Here is a 16,695-nt window from a genome sequence, read left to right on the forward strand (position 1 = left end):
CAACAACAACTACACCCAATGGAGACTGATACCAGAGAAGACACCCAAACAGAAGGTAGTGACAGACATCTACTGATACTAACCAGTCGACCGAGGTCACATGTTGTAAAGCCCGGCCCTTCCTGTACTGTTTGGGGCAACACATTCAAGCCGAAAGAACTGATCCAATAGATGCCTCCCACCACCACCACCACCCCCGAATCAAGCTGTAGCCAGTCACACTGGAGTCAACACACGACAACTGATGAAGACACTGCTGACAACACCACCCAGCACACTCAGCCCAGTCAGGCCCATTTTTTTTGTGTTTCCTCCCACGTGGAGTTCAGCTCTCTCTCTTGCTCTTTCTCCTCATCTCATCTTCTCCTCCTCTGATTTTCTGTTTAGCTGTCCTTTTTTTTAAAACATTTTTTTGAGTGCAGTTTTTTTCTTAATATTTTAAAGTCTCTAGAACCTGTGTAACGCCTTCCATGTGATGCAGGTTTGGCTATTTGCGGCTAAGAGGAGCCGGCTTCCCAACTGAAATGTTCTCTATGGCAGCCTCACGGCCGGCCGGTGGGCGAGCGCTAAGCGGACTATTCCACAAAAAGGGAACAAAAAGGACGGAAACACCAACCAAACGGCCAACCAGCCCGCCAAATTCAACTTGATAAAACCAGGAAAGGATCCTGAGGTGGAGAGTTGTCTCCCTGAAATGGATAAGAGTATGGGATGAAATGATTGAGTGGAGAGTGGTGGAACTGCTGCAGCAAATATCTCCTTCCCACTGTTTGTAAGCATGCAGTAAGTAAATCGAGACGCTCCTCAGGAAACACAACTGCACAGCACCACATGACTCAAAGCCCAGCACCCAACATCGCCACACAAGACTGACATGAGTCGATTTTTGTTTTTGATTTTTTTTCCCCCCTCATGCAGGCTTAAATCTTTCTCTTTGTGGAAGAGGGTGATGGCTGTGGTTCTGTCGGAGCCTGCATTTCTAATGTCACTCAAACTTTCTGTATGTCTGCTCGCCATTCTCCTGTCGTCCCTCTGTTGGGCTCTGTCATGTGTGGGTCCCTGGACTTGTCATAGTTTCTTTTGGGAGTTAAATAATCTGAAGTAAAGGGGGTGGGCTGTTAATCCATGTAGGATGTGCTTGACCAACCCTGTTGGCGTCACATGACCTGTAAAGCCAGGAGAGCCTCAGTGGGCTGCTGCGTCCAAATCTTTAACCAGCTGCTTTTTGCTGATTTAAAATCTGCATGAGCCCGGTTGGTCGCCTGCAGAGGTACCGAGCCATCCGCATTTCATAGTTAACTGATGTTTTTGATCCAAACGAGGACAGACAGCTCCGTCACGAGCCGTCTCACTGCACTCTGCTGACATTTTAACCGGGTAACCTCACATTTACCCGGGAAAACAAATGTACCTTTGATTAACCTGGCTTCCATTCTGATTGTGTATGATTATTGTGTACCTGTACAGATGGTGATGCAGATGGCAATGGGAGCAATGCAGGTGTGTGTGAGCGTACAAACTTTACTTTTAAACTTAGACATGTGTGATGCTTTATTGTCAGAGTGACTGTTTGAATCTTGTTCATCCACCCTCATGTTTGCTCATCCCCCCGCCCCTCTAAAGCTAAAGGTTTACTGTGGATGTTTCTCAAAGGCCTTGTGTGTTTTCGGTAACTTCCATAGAACCTAATATCAGTCTGGCCATCTTCTACATCCCCATGCCTCCCCTGTAATTCCCTGAACTAATTGTAATCCAGACAAATTAAATCAGGATGATTGTTTGATCGTTGTATCCTGCCCGCAGTGTAAGGTGGGGGTGTCTGTAGGCTCTACGGGCAGGATGAATCTTGAATGCATGCGTCTGTCTCAGTACTAATTTTTAAAGTTATGAAGTTGACACACTGTTTATTTACGTGATGTGTGCATCTTTGGCATCAGTCAGTTTAGCTGGATGCCGTAACTTTAAGTGTTCATTCATTGTCATGTAGAGATTGCAGCCAGTCTTTGTCTCCAGTCTCGTCCAGTCATATTTATCTGTCACCTCTTTGTTTCTCTACTTTCCCCCTCTTTGTTTTGTCTTCCTGTTCTTGTAGATGACGTGAATGCCAACCCCAACACAGCGCCAGAGACAGCCTGCTCTGCTGGGCGACCACCCTCCAGAGTACGGTAAGGTTTTCAGGCCCGACCACTGAGTATTCTGTGCAGATTAATAAATGAGTTGGAGACGGGGTCCTCCACACAGTGGCATAGTAAGTGGTGCTGTGTCATCTTAAGCCCTCAGCTGTGACTCGACATGTTTCAAGGGACCGGTGACGCTTTCTTAGATTAGCAGTTTATTTTCTGTCCTCTCACCTGCTGCCTCGTTCCTCAGGAGGTGGTTACCATGGCTACGATGAGAGCTATGGATCCCCACCGTACGAGGGTCGCCGCATGGGTCCACCAATGAGAGGGCGTGGAGGAAGAAGCTACGGGCCGGGATACGGACCTCCTCCCCCTCCTCCCGGCGAGTACGGCGGCCACGCAGAGTCTCCGGTCGTCATGGTGTACGGACTGGACCCCGTCAAGATGAACGCGGACCGCGTCTTCAACATCTTCTGTCTCTATGGCAACGTGGAGCGGGTCAGTATCTGATGTAATGTTTCTGTTTCTGCAACGTTGGAAGCTGTGAGCTCGTCAGACAGGCGAGTGTGTGGAGAAACAGGCTGCACAATTAATTCAGTGCTCATCATGAGCACGGCTTTAATGCTCCTCTGTTCAGAGAAATTTACTAACGGCCAGACCAGACCGGATCCATGTGACCTTCATGTAGCTCCTTCATGTTACAGCTGCAGTCTGGAGTCGAGTGTTAATCCGACAGAGCAGACAGGAAAGACAAAAATCAGATGCCTGTTACAGATCCTCATCTGTTGTCATGTGACGAGTTCATGAGACTTTGTGTCTTTCAAACATCATCAGTCTGCCTCTCTGACCCATAACATGCTGTACGACACAGTTGAACACAGTGACAGTGAAGCAGAGCTCTGTTTGATCTGAGTTATAATTTATGGATATTCTGAGAGATGCACCATGATCTCAATATTAAGATCACAAGCTATCTTGCACAGAAGCAAATCAATATTGGTCTTTAATGAGGAGACGATCCTCAGGAGACACACTCTGAACTGCTCCACTTCAAAGTAGTTTATATTTTTAATCTCTGAGACACACACACCACCCACACACACACACCCACACCCACACAGTGTTTGTTGTCAGCCTCCTGAAGGGTGGGGCAGGGTGGAGCAGTGAACTCAAAACAAACCCGTCCGTCCTGTCGTTTCCTGCAGGTGAAGTTCATGAAGAGTAAGCCCGGAGCGGCCATGGTGGAGATGGGAGACTGCTACGCGGTGGACCGCGCCATCACTCACCTCAACAACAACTTCCTGTTCGCACAGAGAATGAACGTGTGGTGAGTTCACCTCGTCCACAAACACGTGAACCATGGCGTTCTGTTACAAAGCTAACACTGCTCTGTCCCTGCAGCGTGTCCAAGCAGCAGGCCATCGTCCCCGGTCAGTGCTACGAGCTGGAAGACGGCACGAGTAGTTTCAAGGACTTCCATGGCTCCAGGAACAACCGCTTCACCTCACGGAACAGGCGGCCAAAAACCGCATCCAGCACCCGAGCAACGTGCTGCTGCACTCTCTCAACGCCCAGCCAGATGTCACGCCAGAGGTTTTCTCTCAGGTCTGTAGCAAGACGAAACATCTCAACACTTCTGTTTGTTTTAAAATGAGTCTCTGACCAGGAATGTTCTTCAGATCTGCGAGGAGATCGGAGTGAAGAGCCCCGTCAACGTCAAGATGTTCACAGGAAAGAGTGAGCTGCTTTTGTTCAGTTGGTTTGATAATTCATAATTCAGCATCATGCATCATATTTCTGTATCCTGACGTGCGTGTCGCTCTGACCTGCAGGTGGAGCAGCTCCCAGTGACCGCAGTGCCTCAGGTCTGCTGGAGTGGGAGTCCATCAATGACGCCATGGAGGCTCTCGCCCTGATGAACCACTACCAGATGAAAAACGCAGGTAAATGTAAGACACAACACACACACACACGATCAGATTCATGTGATGATAGAAACATTATTGTCGTGGTGTTTGATCTCCTCTCTCTCCTTGCAGTGGTCCGTACCCGTACACCCTCAAACTGTGCTTCTCCACCGTTCAGCACGCCAACTGAGCGCGCCTTCGTTAGCCAGAAGGACGATTGGTCCACCATTCCCCGTTCACATGTACTTCGACCATGACTGCTTGTAAACACGCCCGGGGAAAATCAATCTTCAAAAAACATGTGGAATCATTTTCACGACAGTTCAGTGTAAACTGGTCATAAATTAGAATCTTTTTGATATTTATTCCCCGGCTGTGCGTTAGTATCAGTACCGTGTCTTCAATATTAAGTTGTCCTTTTTACTTTTTGTATTATGCTCATCAGTAACCGACATGAGAGACGACTGTTTTATGCTCGAGTGGTTCAGTGGCAGTGCGTACCATGTTTTCTTTTGTTTTTGTAAAATTTGTCTTTTGAAACTTTTATTATAGTTTTTTTCTTTTGTGTTTTATTGCTACTTTACTCAGTTCTGCGTCTCCGTGTCTGATCTGTGCAGATGGAGAATTGTTTTGTTCTAAGAAAATAAAAGAAAATCAACTTAAGTCTGTTGCTCTTCATCAGCTGCTCGCCTACAGATTTCACTGAAACAATGACGGATGAAGAATCTCAGTCGTGGACCAGATGTCCACGTCCACGTCTGTCCCTCAAGTGTCCTGTACAGTTCATGATAACTCTGCGCTCTGTGTGCAGCCGACCAGCATGAAGAAATAATCTAGATAACTAAATGAAGCTCACACACGTGTATTTGTCTTTTATATCCTGCAAAGTGTTTGGACTGAGTCAGTCCGTCAGACTGAATACACGAGAAGGTGAACTCCAATCAAACCATGGAGTCTCGTCTCACTCATCAGTTTATTTAACCGTGACGTGAGCTGTCAAACATGCAGCCAGGCTCTAATCAGCACAAAGATAAACTTCCTCATTCCTGATTAGTGACTGAACATTGTGTCACTGCTGATCCACACTGATCTGAGTCATTAAGTCTGTTTTGAAATGGTTCATTCATTGAGGTGTTGTTATGAGGAACATGCACGCTGGGCAGAATGTTTCACATTCAGAGGAGGTGCACTGACATGCTGATGAGTGGCGTCCAGTGTTGAAGGTTTAGTAGCGTCCTCTCTGATGATGGGCATTGATTCTATTTTATTCCTCCAGTAATGAGTTCATTTCATTAGTTTTCTTCAGATCTAAGTGACACGCTGTCTGTGGCTTCAGTCAGATACTGAAATGAAGCAGTGATGGACTGTTTGTTTGTCTGACAGCAGCACGCTCCTTCACAATCTAATGACACTAATAAACAGTTAATACATTTATAGTTCTATGTATTTGACTGTTTATGATCAGCTTAACCAGTGCTCGGCTTCTGAGTGTTTTCTGATGCTTCACAGTCACAGTCTGCAGACTGACAAAGCTGTAATGCACAGCTGTGCTGATATTCAGTATAACAGCACCCCAGTGTGACTTTATTAACCGATGTTAACGTAGATACAGCCAAAAGTTATATATAAGTTACTTTGCATTACTACTAGCACTTTATATTAGACATGTATAGGGGGGTGCACCGTTCCTGGAGGTACTGCAATACCAGGTCGATGCGTGGAGTGGACGGAGCAAGCCCCTATTCCATCTCCCTGCTCCAAAAATCAATTTAATATATGGTTCCCGGGTAGGGGACGTATCAGATATTAAACTGATAAGAACAGATACTCACTTTGCTTAGCCAAAAGGCCGAGAAGATGCCGACATTCGCAGAGGTAAGCACGTCGTTCTCCGCACATGCAGCGTCACTGACGGTTTCAAGTTTGACTGTTAAAATATATTTATAATATAAACATGAACAAACACACTGCGAGAGGCGGAAAACAACACACACCACACGTTAATGGATTAAAAAGGCGGGAAATGTGAGTAACGTGAAACTTTAACAAGTTTGTCCAATATGCAAATGAGCATGCGCTTCACGTGACACGAGTTAGTCCAATAGGATTTTAAAGCGTTTATTCCCGCCACAAACAGAGCTGTAGCTTTTTATTTTAACACAAACTAAACATGATCTGAGCTGCGAATAAAAATAAACTTAAACCGAGTAAAAATAAAAATAAGATAAAGTTTGATCTGTTCACTTCCGGTCAACGGAGCTGCGCCGCCCCCTGGTGGAGAGCGGAGTGAACTGCAGCGACGTGTTTGTGCAGCTGTCACATAAAAACATAAATTTATGTTTTAAAAGAGAAACAAACTCAGATCTACCAGAGCTGACACCAGTCACTGATTAGAAATCACTGATTTTTCTCGAACTGTGTTGGAAAACTGAGGATAATGTAAGAACACAACTCAACACAACTTATAACACAAGGAATGTTTTATATAATAATATATACTATGGCAGACAGGAGATGAATCATCTCTCACCGTGTCCATCAATGAAGTGAAGTCAGAGTTTAAACTTTTGAAACATTTCCAAATAAAGTTGAAATATTTCTGTCTCATCTCAAACTTTTTGTAATAATAACATTAATATAACAGCTCAGCTGTAGTGAAAGGTTCATGGAGCGAGCTGCAGGTGTTTCGGTTTAACGAGTGACCGTGTTAACTGCGTCTGTGGTTGTCATGGTTACGATAACTGATGGAAACATCATGATTATAAACAACATGAATCATCTAGTGCACCAAATTTTCCCACATTAAATTTAAAATGAAGTCCAAATTATTATAGAACTTTTCAACAGCGGCCTGGAACTAAAATAATAAATAAATAAAATAATTCATTGCGCGCAGACACACCCACGTGTTGGCTGCAGCTTCCGGTTGATAGGGTGCTGCCTCTGAGCTCGAGCGCTCGCGGACAGTTCACGTGGACTCGGATCATTGTCAGACTCACAGAAACGTAAGTGATGATTCTGTCTGTTTGGAAACAAAAAGTTCATCAGCTGCGTTTAATGCAACACGTGACACGCACCGCGGAGCTCATTGGCTGAGCATTATTAACATGCAAATGGTTCTTAATGTATTAGTTGATTAATTAATTAATAGTCAAGTGTTTATCCAGAGTCACACGAAGGACAGACACTGAAGGGCGGACAGGCAGAGGACAAAGTGAAACCGAAACTACAGACAAAGCACCGACTGCTCTGAAGAGAACTGGAGTTTGTGTTGGAGTTTGTTGAATAAATGTTTTTCCACAGCAGCTGTGAAGCTGTGATGAAGCTCTGATGGAGCTGTGATGGAGCTCTGATGGAGCTGTGATGGAGCTCTGATGGAGCTGTGATGGAGCTGTGATGGAGCTCTGATGGAGCTCTGATGGAGATCTGCGTTCATCAGGATGACTTTTGTTTCCCGGCAGATTCTGTCGGGAGATTTTAAACAACCAATCACGTTACTGTGCTGCCGTGCCTCCTGTGTAAAACAAACCTGTTCTCATCATGTTCGTTTGTATGAGCAGCAGATCATCAGTCCTTGATGAGACTCTTCTTCTTCTAAAGGAACAGTCAGACCTGAGGCTGGGCAGGATGAACAGAGAGTGTCTGAGGAGGCTCTGTCCTCTGTCCCCTGTCCTCTGTCCCCTGTCCTCTGTCCCCTGTCCTCTGTCCTCTGTCCTCTGCTGGAGCTCACTCTGTTTTTATCCATCACACTGTGAAACCTTTAAATGTTTCAGTGTGAGTACAGTCTGCAGTCTGTGGTCGGTACAGTGTCTCTGTCTTCATATTGAAGGTTTTGTTGACCTTCATGTCTCAGATCAGAGTCAGACTTCAGAGTTGTTCATGGCAGAGCAGGATCTGTGTAACTGTCACGTCTCTTTCACGGCTTGTGAAGCCTGAACCACCTCATGTGTGTGAGGACCTTTGACCTTTCAGCCGAAACACTTCAAATGTGATATTCTGCTCATGTTGTCTTCTTTTATTCTTGCTCTAAATAAATCAAAGACTAAGTTGAAGCTGAGTTTCAGTCCAACACCTCCAAATATTCTCCTCAGCTTCACTTTTTAGAAGCTGAAGTCGGTAATATTTTAAATTAAAAAGGACTTTTATCAATGATCTAAACATGCAGCAGAGCGAGTTTGTGGATCGACTGAACAGATTAAATAGTTTGACACACCAGTGGATGAACTTTGCCCGACATTGATTTTTACCTTTGTAATACGTGGCACTAAAGTGAGATCCTCTGTGTCACACTTCTGTCGATTTGTGAATAAAATATATATTTCTGTTTTGATTGTTGTTAAATCTGTCGATTGTTTCTCTGACGTCCAGATCCTGCAGAGGATTCAGTCTCCTCCTGTTGTCGTCAAACTCACTGTGTCGTTTTTCTGTCAGACTGCCGCCATGTCGTCTGCAGACGGTGTCAGCCCTTCTTACACCACCCTCTCCATCAGCCACCCGGCGGAGTTCATCACTCATGTGGAGCTTCACCGTCCGGAGAAACTCAACTCCATGAACAGAGCGTTCTGGAGGCAGGAACCTGTTTGAATTCATAGAACGGACAAAATAAACCAAATCAACACAACTTGTTTTTTATATGCAGTCCTTACATGTTTAATTCATTGTTAGTGTCTCAGTCTGGCTGGATGCATGAAAGTTATGAACAGCGAACTCTTGTCTTCCTGCAGTGAGATGGTGGATTGCTTTAATGAGATCGCCATGAACTCAGACTGCAGAGTGGTCGTGCTTTCTGGAGCCGGAAAGTTCTTCACAGCTGGTACGTGTCAGACTGTGTCTGTTTGTAATGACGCCGTGCTCGTGGTGAAGAAGTATTTAACCTCTGTGTTGTGTTCACTGTCCAGGTATCGACCTGACTGACGTGGCCAGCGATGTGCTCAGTCCAGAGGGCGACGACGCGGCCAGAATTTCTTGGAACATCAGAAAAAAACTCTTCAAGTTTCAGGAGGCGTTCTCCGTCATCGAGAGGGTCAGACCTGAAGAGTGGTTCTGTTTATCACACTAAGGAATGTATGATTGGACCTGATTGTGTTTGGACAGCACTGAGCATGTCGTTTTCTTCTTGTAGTGTCCGAAGCCTGTTGTGGTGGCCATCCATGGAGCGTGTATCGGGGGAGGTAAGACTCCATCAACACTGTTATAGAGCAAGTTCACAGCTTTAGAAACCAGGGACTGAATCACACAGTAAGTGGTGGTGTCAGCGGAGGTTGTGTAGTTTAAACTGTTACAGGACACGTCGTGTTCACTGTGGATGTTCTGTTGCAGGCGTTGACCTGATCTCAGCCTGTGACATTCGGATGTGTACGCAGGACGCCTGGTTCCAGGTGAAGGTACGAACACGTCCATCTAATGTCCATAGTTTGGAGATGTGGTAAGAAAAGGAGAACAGCTCGGAGCAACAAACAGAAGGAATGGACCAGCACATTTTTGTTTCTAGCCGCCATGTCTTTGTTTCTACATGTGTGGTTCCCACCATGATACTGTCTGATGTGATACTATGATCCTAAAAGGATGTTCGCACAGTCTCAGCGTGTGTCTTTGTGCTCGGCTTCACAGGAGGTCGATATCGGACTTGCAGCAGATGTTGGAACTCTCCAGAGACTTCCTAAAGTCATCGGCAGCCGCAGGTAAACATTTGAATGAGTCACATCAAGATATAAACTCACATTCACACAAAGTTTCCTGCTGCTTTAAAGTTGTTGTTCTGTGTAAGTCCATATTGTTGTCATGTGACTCTCCAGCCTCGTGAACGAGTTGGCTCTGACAGCGAGGAAGATGTTTGCAGATGAAGCCAAGAGCAGCGGACTGGTCAGGTAAAGAGTCACACACCTGTACAGATGTTTCTGTCATTAGGTAGGATTCTTTGCACTGGCGCTGTCAGTGTTGTGCCATCACCTCTGAAACCTTTACTGCTAAACTGATTGATGCTGTTTAGAAGCTTTTATTTCACTCGTTCGTGTCACATTTTGAAGTCCGCCTCTCGTTTCTTCTCCAGCCGAGTGTTTGCAGATAAGGAGGCCATGATGGCCGGAGCTCTGGAGATGGCCGGGGAGATCGCTGCTCGCAGCCCTGTAGCTGTGCAGGGCACCAAAATCAACCTCATCTACTCCAGAGACCACAGCGTGACGGAGGGACTGGACTACATGGTGAGGACACATACAAACTGTTTGTTGTGCCTCAGTCACAGCACCGAGCTGACCTTCAGCACTGCCTTGTTCATCCTCTTCCAGGCTACCTGGAACATGAGCATGCTTCAGACTCAAGATGTGATGAAGTCCGCTCAGGCCGCCATGGAGAAGAAGAGTCCTAAGAGCGTAGTCTTCTCCAAGTTTTAAACTAAACTAACCCAAAAATCTGTAACCGCTTGAAACCAATACCAAAAATGATGATCCTTCCAAACTGAACTCAGCTTTCCACGTGCAGTCAGTAACTTTCTCCTGGTGACCTCTGACAGACTGAGTAATCTAAAAACTGTAACACAAAACTAACAGTTTGATTTGATACTAACCTGAAACTGTCTCATTCACCAACATCGTCCTCTTAAATTTGTCCTTGAGAAAGACTCAAAGCCTCAGTCAGATTCATCAAAGTCTTCCTAAAACTGCTCGTACTTCTCTTCTTATAACGTTTCCCATCGTCCTCGTTAGTTGAAAGAGCGCGCCGGTTGTTTCTAATTACCAAAAGTGAGTCTGCAGGCCGGTGTGCGCACAAATCAGACATACCTCAATAATGATAAAGACAGTGGACTTGAAACTTGAACCAAACATAAATACTTCAGTAGTTCTGATATTAAAGTCCTGCTGCAGGACGTGAGCAGACAAAGAGCGGTTATGTTTTATTCCAGGGGACAGTACATTTTATCTCAGAGCTGTAAAACTGGAACATGTGACCAGTGAAGTGTTTTTATGAATAAGTGATGTTTCCTGTGCTCAGTTTGTATTCAGACAATTCAAATTTACACATTTTTATAATCTATTAAAATCTGAACTCCACTGTCCTGTTCAACTGCCCCACCACTCATCTCAGATGTCGACACAGAAAGCTTCAACACATCTCAAGACACTTGAATTAATACACCAAAAGAAAAATACAGAATTTCAGTGTTTATGTTTATTTATTTTTAAGACTGTAATTTTAAAAAACATAAATGACAAAATTTCTGTAATTTAAATTCTATAAAATGACGTGACTGTAGAATTTGAAGAAAACACAAATGAGCACTTAAATGTTCCTAAGTGTGCAAATAAGAAACCATCTTCAGAACCTTCATTCAAACTGTTTGTGGGTTTTCTGAAGAGTCTTCCTCTTTTGAACGGTTGGTTGGTGAATGAGGCCCGACGAGTGTTGACACTACTGAGCTAATCCTAAACTGACCTCACGTCGTCCTTCAGTGTGACAGCCAGTCTGTGTCTGTAAGTGACTTCATGAATGTTTGATGTGATTAAAGAAACTGTCTGAAATATCTCTGCTCACATGTTATTTGATAAAACTGCAACATGTCACAGTGAAAATCCTCAGAGTGTTTTCTGATGACAGTCTGCAGAAACACGATCATAAAGATTCAACCAGTTTTGTTCTGTGCATGCTGCTTTTAGCTGTAACGCACAGCTGTGCTGATATTCAGTATAACAGCACTCTGCCCAGTGTGACTTCACAATTAATTACGATATAAAAAACCGTGAAGACCTTTTTCTTAAAATTAATTCCTGCCATTACTAACACTTTATATTAGACATGTATAGGGGGGTGCACCGTTCCTGGAGGTACTGCAATACCAGGTCGATGCGTGGAGTGGACGGAGCAAGCCCCTATTCCATCTCCCTGCTCCAAAAATCAATTTAATATATGGTCCCCGGGTAGGGGACGTATCAGATATTAAACTGATAAGAACAGATACTACACTTGATCTTAGCCAAAAGGCCGAGAAGCGATGCCGACATGTCTGCAGAGGTAAGCACGTCGTTCTCCGCACATGCAGCGTCACTGACGGTTTCAAGTTTGACTCGTTAAAATATATTTATAATATAAACATGAACAAACACACTGCGAGAGGCGGAAACAAACACACACACACACAGTTAATGGATTAAAAAAAGGCGGGAAATGTGAGTAAAACGTGAAACTTTAACAAAGTTTGTCCAATATGCAAATGAGCATGCGCTTCACGTGACACGAGTTAGTCCAATAGGATTTTAAAGCGTTATTTCCCGCCACAAACAGAGCTGTAGCTTTTTATTTTAACACAAACTAAACATGATCTGAGCTGCGAATAAAAATAAACTTAAACCGAGTAAAAATAAAAAATAAGATAAAGTTTGATCTGTTCACTTCCGGTCAGACGACAGACGGAGCTGCGCCGCCCCCTGGTGGAGAGCGGAGTGAACTGCAGCGACATGTTTGTGCAGCTGCAGCGACTTTATTGTTTTAAAGAGGTCTATATATAAGAGGTGTGTTTATAAGAGGTGTGTATATATATTATATATTAAACGACAAACAACATACAATAAATTAGCATCTTTGCCACATTACACCAAATATAACTCTCGACTTTGACCCGCTCGGCCTCCGTACAGCCGAGGCGGGGCTGGTCACCTCTGCAGCTCTCTCTCTCTGTGTTTGTCTCTCTCTCTGTCTCTGTGTTTGTTTGTTGGATGTTCACTGAAACTAAAGTTACCGGAGTTCACAGCTCTACTGTCTCTCCGCCGTGTCTACGTTTACAGCCCGGCTAACCCGGACTCGAACCCGGACTCGAACCCGCACCGGGGCTCCGACATGTGGTCTGTGATGGTCAGGTCAGCTGTGAGCAGATGTAAGTGACCCGACACGTCTGTGAGCTCGCGTGCTGCTCTTCGTGTTTTAAACACACACACGTGTGTGATCACACAGAGCTGCAGATGTTTGTTTGTTTGTTTGTTTGTCTGTTTGTTTGACTCGTGTTGACGTCACAGACTTAAAGTGTTATGTAGGTGAAAGTTCACAGTGCAGAGCTCAACAACAAGCTGAACACCTGATTATCCAGTTTGTAGTCCAGTCTGTAAAATATCAGAAAATAAGACACTTATAGAATGTTGTTGTTTTTTTGCAGATATTTGTCACGTGAAATAGTTAACAGGTGTGTTCAGTGAGACTAATGAAGGTTCAGGTAAACAGGTGTGTTCAATGTGACTAATGAAGGTTCAGGTAAACAGGATCAGGCTGCGTGTCTGCTGCACTGAATGAACAGAGTCTTCATCAGTGTGAATGGAAACGCCCGGGTGACGTTGTTGTGTGACTCTTTTTGTGTGGTGGCCAAAATAGTTACAACACCAGGACAGGATCTGACAGAGACAGGTGTTTCCCTCCATGGTTCTCTTCCTGTGCTGCTCAGTCCTTGTTCACAGTTTCTGACACAGTTCTTTTAGACACTGTTGCATTATCACTGTTGATCTCGTTGAAGTCTTTCTTCGGTCCTCAAGACTGAGAACTTTGAGATGCTTCAGTTTCTTGTTTCTGCCTCCTCTGAAGTGACTTCACGGTGCTTGGACTGCATCTCCAGACTCGCTCTCTCCTTATGAAGGCTCCATTCTCCGGTCTATAGAGCGTAATGATGACATTGTAGATATTTAACTTGTTTCATGGATACTTTAATGACCAGTTTAACAAAAACAGCTGAAACCTCTGAAGCAAGTGTTCTAATCATTTATGTTTTTATGAATCAGTCTGTATTTCTGTGTCAGGATAGTCTTTTTTTTTTTTATTGTAGTGCAGAGTAAAACGTTTAAAATATTAAATTAATTTGATCTATGTAACACCAAATCATAGCAGAAGTTATCTCAGGTAAAAAAATCTCAAACAGATCATGTTTTTTTTAATTTTTTTTAAACACTTTTTATTGTTTTTGACATGAAACAACACGCAGTCATCAGCAGCCCGTCATGCTCTGTGTCCTCTGAAGTTTATCTGTCCTCTGAGCAGCTGTGTACGTCCAGGAGAAGAAGTCTGTGTCCTCATAACAACCAAAGATTTGACACTTTCGCCACAGTGAGCTCAGGACAAATGTTTGACCCTGTGTGACCTCTGTACAGTGTGTGGCACACACACACAAATCAAACAGTTTCCTGCAGAGGACAGTCTCGTCCCGCGGTGACGGTCTCGTCCCGCGGTGACGGTCGCTCTTTCTGTCTCGTCTCTCTCAGACCTCAGTGGGAAGTGGTTCAGCAGTCAGGCTGTGGTCAGGGCCATGTCGACTTCAACCGGTGCCAGTTCTCCCTACACCACCCTCTCCATCAGCCACCCGGCGGAGTTCATCACCCATGTGGAGCTTCACCGCCCGGAGAAACTCAACTCCATGAACAGAGCGTTCTGGAGGCAGGAACCTGTTTGAATTCATATTTGTCTTATGCAAGTCAAACACGCCGACACACAGTATTTCTGTGATGCCACTGACTCTTGTTGTCTTCCTGCAGTGAGATGGTGGATTGCTTTAATGAGATCGCCATGAACTCAGACTGCAGAGTGGTCGTGGTTTCTGGAGCCGGGAGGCTCTTCACAGCTGGTATGTGTCAGACTTTTATTATTGACGCCGTGCTCGTGGTGAAGAAGTATTTAACCTCTGTGTTGTGTTCCCTGTCCAGGTATCGACCTGGTTGACATGGCCAGCGATGTGCTCAGTCCAGAGGGCGACGACACGGCCAGAATCTCGTGGAACCTCAGAAAAACAATCGTCAAGTATCAGGAGACGTTCACAGTCATCGAGAGGGTCAGACCTGAAGACTGGTTCTGTTTATCATACGGAGAAATATAAGACTGGACCTGATCATGTGATTCTTGTTTTTCTTGTAGTGTCCAAAGCCTGTTGTGGTGGCCATCCATGGAGCGTGTATCGGGGGAGGTAAGACTTCATCAACACTGTTATAGAGCAAGTTCACAGCTTTAAACTCCAAAGTGCTGAGCATTAGTATTTATATATTTGAACCTGTTGCAGGCGTCGACCTGATGACAGCCTGTGACATCCGTCTGTGTACGCAGGACGCCTGGTTCCAGGTGAAGGTACGAACACGTTTATCCACTGAGAGGTCAAAGAAAATATTTAACTGACGAGACTTCTGACTCGTCTGGTAACATTTGTTGTGTTACTGTCTGATGTGATGCTTCAGTCTCAGTGTGTCTTTGTGCTCGGCTTCACAGGAGGTCGATATCGGACTCGCAGCAGATGTTGGAACTCTCCAGAGACTTCCTAAAGTCATCGGCAGCCGCAGGTAAACATTTGAATGAGTCACAGGGAGTCTGCTGCAGGCTGTGTGTAGTTATACATGTGATGGACTGTGTGAAGTATTTAAAGTGACAGAAAACATAATAAATAAAAATCAGATAACTGAAAATCAAATTTATTGTTTTTAGCCGTGAACTGAGAGAGGGACGAGTTACAGATGCAACAAACTGTAAACATGAAGAAACCAGATGAAACAGTTTGAGCTAAACACATCTGCTTTTTTATTTTCATCACTTAACAGAAGTAAATAATTGATAATTAAGAGCCAATAACTCAGTAATAACATGTAATAACCAGGTTATACCTTGGTTTACTCTTTAATAATAGTCCTACAAACGTTCAGTTTCTGTCAGCTGCTGCTGAGTTTTGCTTCATGTCCTGGATTTTAATCTGGTTTGGTTGTCATGACGATGAACTCTGAACACTTTCTCCAGCCTCGTGAACGAGTTGGCTCTGACAGCGAGGAAGATGTACGCTGATGAAGCCAAGAGCAGCGGACTGGTCAGGTAAAGAGTCACACACCTGTACAGATGTTTCTGTCATTACTGTTTCCACTGAAGTCTGAGACCATGAAGAACTCTTAGTACTGTAACGTGAGTCTCAGTAAACCTGTTGAACCAGATTTGTGATACAAAAACATTTAGTGGTTCAAGCTTGTCTTCATCTTCTAAATAATTAGTGTCACATTTTGAAGTCCGCCTCTCGTTTCTTCTCCAGCCGAGTGTTTGCAGATAAGGAGGCCATGATGGCCGGAGCTCTGGAGATGGCCGGGGAGATCGCTGCTCGCAGCCCTGTAGCTGTGCAGGGCACCAAAATCAACCTCATCTACTCCAGAGACCACAGCGTGACGGAGGGACTGGACTACATGGTGAGGACACATACAAACTGTTTGTTGTGCCTCAGTCACAGCACCGAGCTGACCTTCAGCACTGCCTTGTTCATCCTCTTCCAGGCTACCTGGAACATGAGCATGCTTCAGACTCAAGATGTGATGAAGTCCGCTCAGGCCGCCATGGAGAAGAAGAGTCCTAAGAGCGTAGTCTTCTCCAAACTCTAACACAGAGGTCAAAGCTGCTGTTTCATCTCCACTGTGGCCTTCCTGTGGGACGAGAACTACGCCTGCTTTTCTACATCGTAACAGCTGGAAGCCTCGATCAGTGCAGACCATCCGTCTCCCAAAGATGTGTTTGTAACTTAATCCAAACATCTTTAACTTCAGGTGATCTCTTACAAACTGTGATAATGGTGACAACAAGCAGAACATTTAAATGCTGAACTAACATGAAAATATTAAGTTATTGTGTTTGTATATTTGACTGTTTTAATCTCATTAAATCTGAAAGTTGAACACTGAAATGATTCT

The 16,695-nt window shown here is 44.6% G+C and overlaps 2 protein-coding genes, 2 non-coding genes and 1 pseudogene across 6 annotated transcripts; 3 read left to right on the forward strand and 2 right to left on the reverse strand.

Moving 5' to 3' along the window:
- Positions 1 to 171: 171 nt before the first annotated feature.
- On the forward strand, positions 172 to 4,434 carry LOC113746081 (heterogeneous nuclear ribonucleoprotein L-like; annotated as a pseudogene).
- A 1,265-nt stretch (positions 4,435 to 5,699) lies between these two features.
- LOC113746193 (U2 spliceosomal RNA) lies at positions 5,700 to 5,888 on the reverse strand. The gene has a single exon (XR_003462664.1). It is a non-coding gene; the product is annotated as a U2 spliceosomal RNA (small nuclear RNA).
- A 1,036-nt stretch (positions 5,889 to 6,924) lies between these two features.
- Positions 6,925 to 11,543, forward strand: LOC109137402 (delta(3,5)-Delta(2,4)-dienoyl-CoA isomerase, mitochondrial). 2 transcript variants are annotated; one of them, XM_027279913.1, is made up of 10 exons: positions 6,925 to 7,032; positions 8,459 to 8,595; positions 8,752 to 8,840; positions 8,926 to 9,050; positions 9,150 to 9,198; positions 9,347 to 9,411; positions 9,638 to 9,708; positions 9,823 to 9,894; positions 10,077 to 10,227; positions 10,312 to 11,543. In XM_027279913.1, exons 2-10 carry the CDS (start codon positions 8,468 to 8,470, stop codon positions 10,414 to 10,416), a joined length of 855 nt encoding a protein of 284 aa, XP_027135714.1. In that variant the 5' UTR covers positions 6,925 to 7,032; positions 8,459 to 8,467; the 3' UTR covers positions 10,417 to 11,543. The 2 variants fall into 2 exon arrangements, with proteins under 2 accessions (XP_027135714.1, XP_027135713.1); XM_027279912.1 differs by having other exon boundaries at positions 6,942 to 7,032; positions 8,396 to 8,595; positions 10,312 to 10,644.
- Positions 11,544 to 11,822: 279 nt separating this feature from the next.
- Positions 11,823 to 12,013, reverse strand: LOC113746188 (U2 spliceosomal RNA). Its single transcript, XR_003462660.1, has one exon. It is a non-coding gene; the product is annotated as a U2 spliceosomal RNA (small nuclear RNA).
- Positions 12,014 to 12,646: 633 nt separating this feature from the next.
- On the forward strand, positions 12,647 to 16,680 carry LOC104938714 (delta(3,5)-Delta(2,4)-dienoyl-CoA isomerase, mitochondrial). 2 transcript variants are annotated; one of them, XM_027279911.1, is made up of 10 exons: positions 12,647 to 12,890; positions 14,257 to 14,428; positions 14,527 to 14,615; positions 14,695 to 14,819; positions 14,903 to 14,951; positions 15,045 to 15,109; positions 15,248 to 15,318; positions 15,767 to 15,838; positions 16,050 to 16,200; positions 16,285 to 16,453. In XM_027279911.1, the coding sequence occupies exons 1-10, from the start codon at positions 12,854 to 12,856 to the stop codon at positions 16,387 to 16,389; spliced, it is 936 nt and encodes a 311-aa protein (XP_027135712.1). In that variant the 5' UTR covers positions 12,647 to 12,853; the 3' UTR covers positions 16,390 to 16,453. The 2 variants fall into 2 exon arrangements, with proteins under 2 accessions (XP_027135712.1, XP_027135711.1); XM_027279910.1 differs by lacking the exon at positions 12,647 to 12,890 and adding an exon at positions 13,282 to 13,411 and having other exon boundaries at positions 16,285 to 16,680.
- The last annotated feature ends 15 nt before the right edge of the window (positions 16,681 to 16,695 follow it).

The sequence above is a fragment of the Larimichthys crocea genome, chromosome VII (assembly GCF_000972845.2).
Source record: "Larimichthys crocea isolate SSNF chromosome VII, L_crocea_2.0, whole genome shotgun sequence".
NCBI classification, from domain to species: domain Eukaryota; kingdom Metazoa; phylum Chordata; class Actinopteri; family Sciaenidae; genus Larimichthys; species Larimichthys crocea.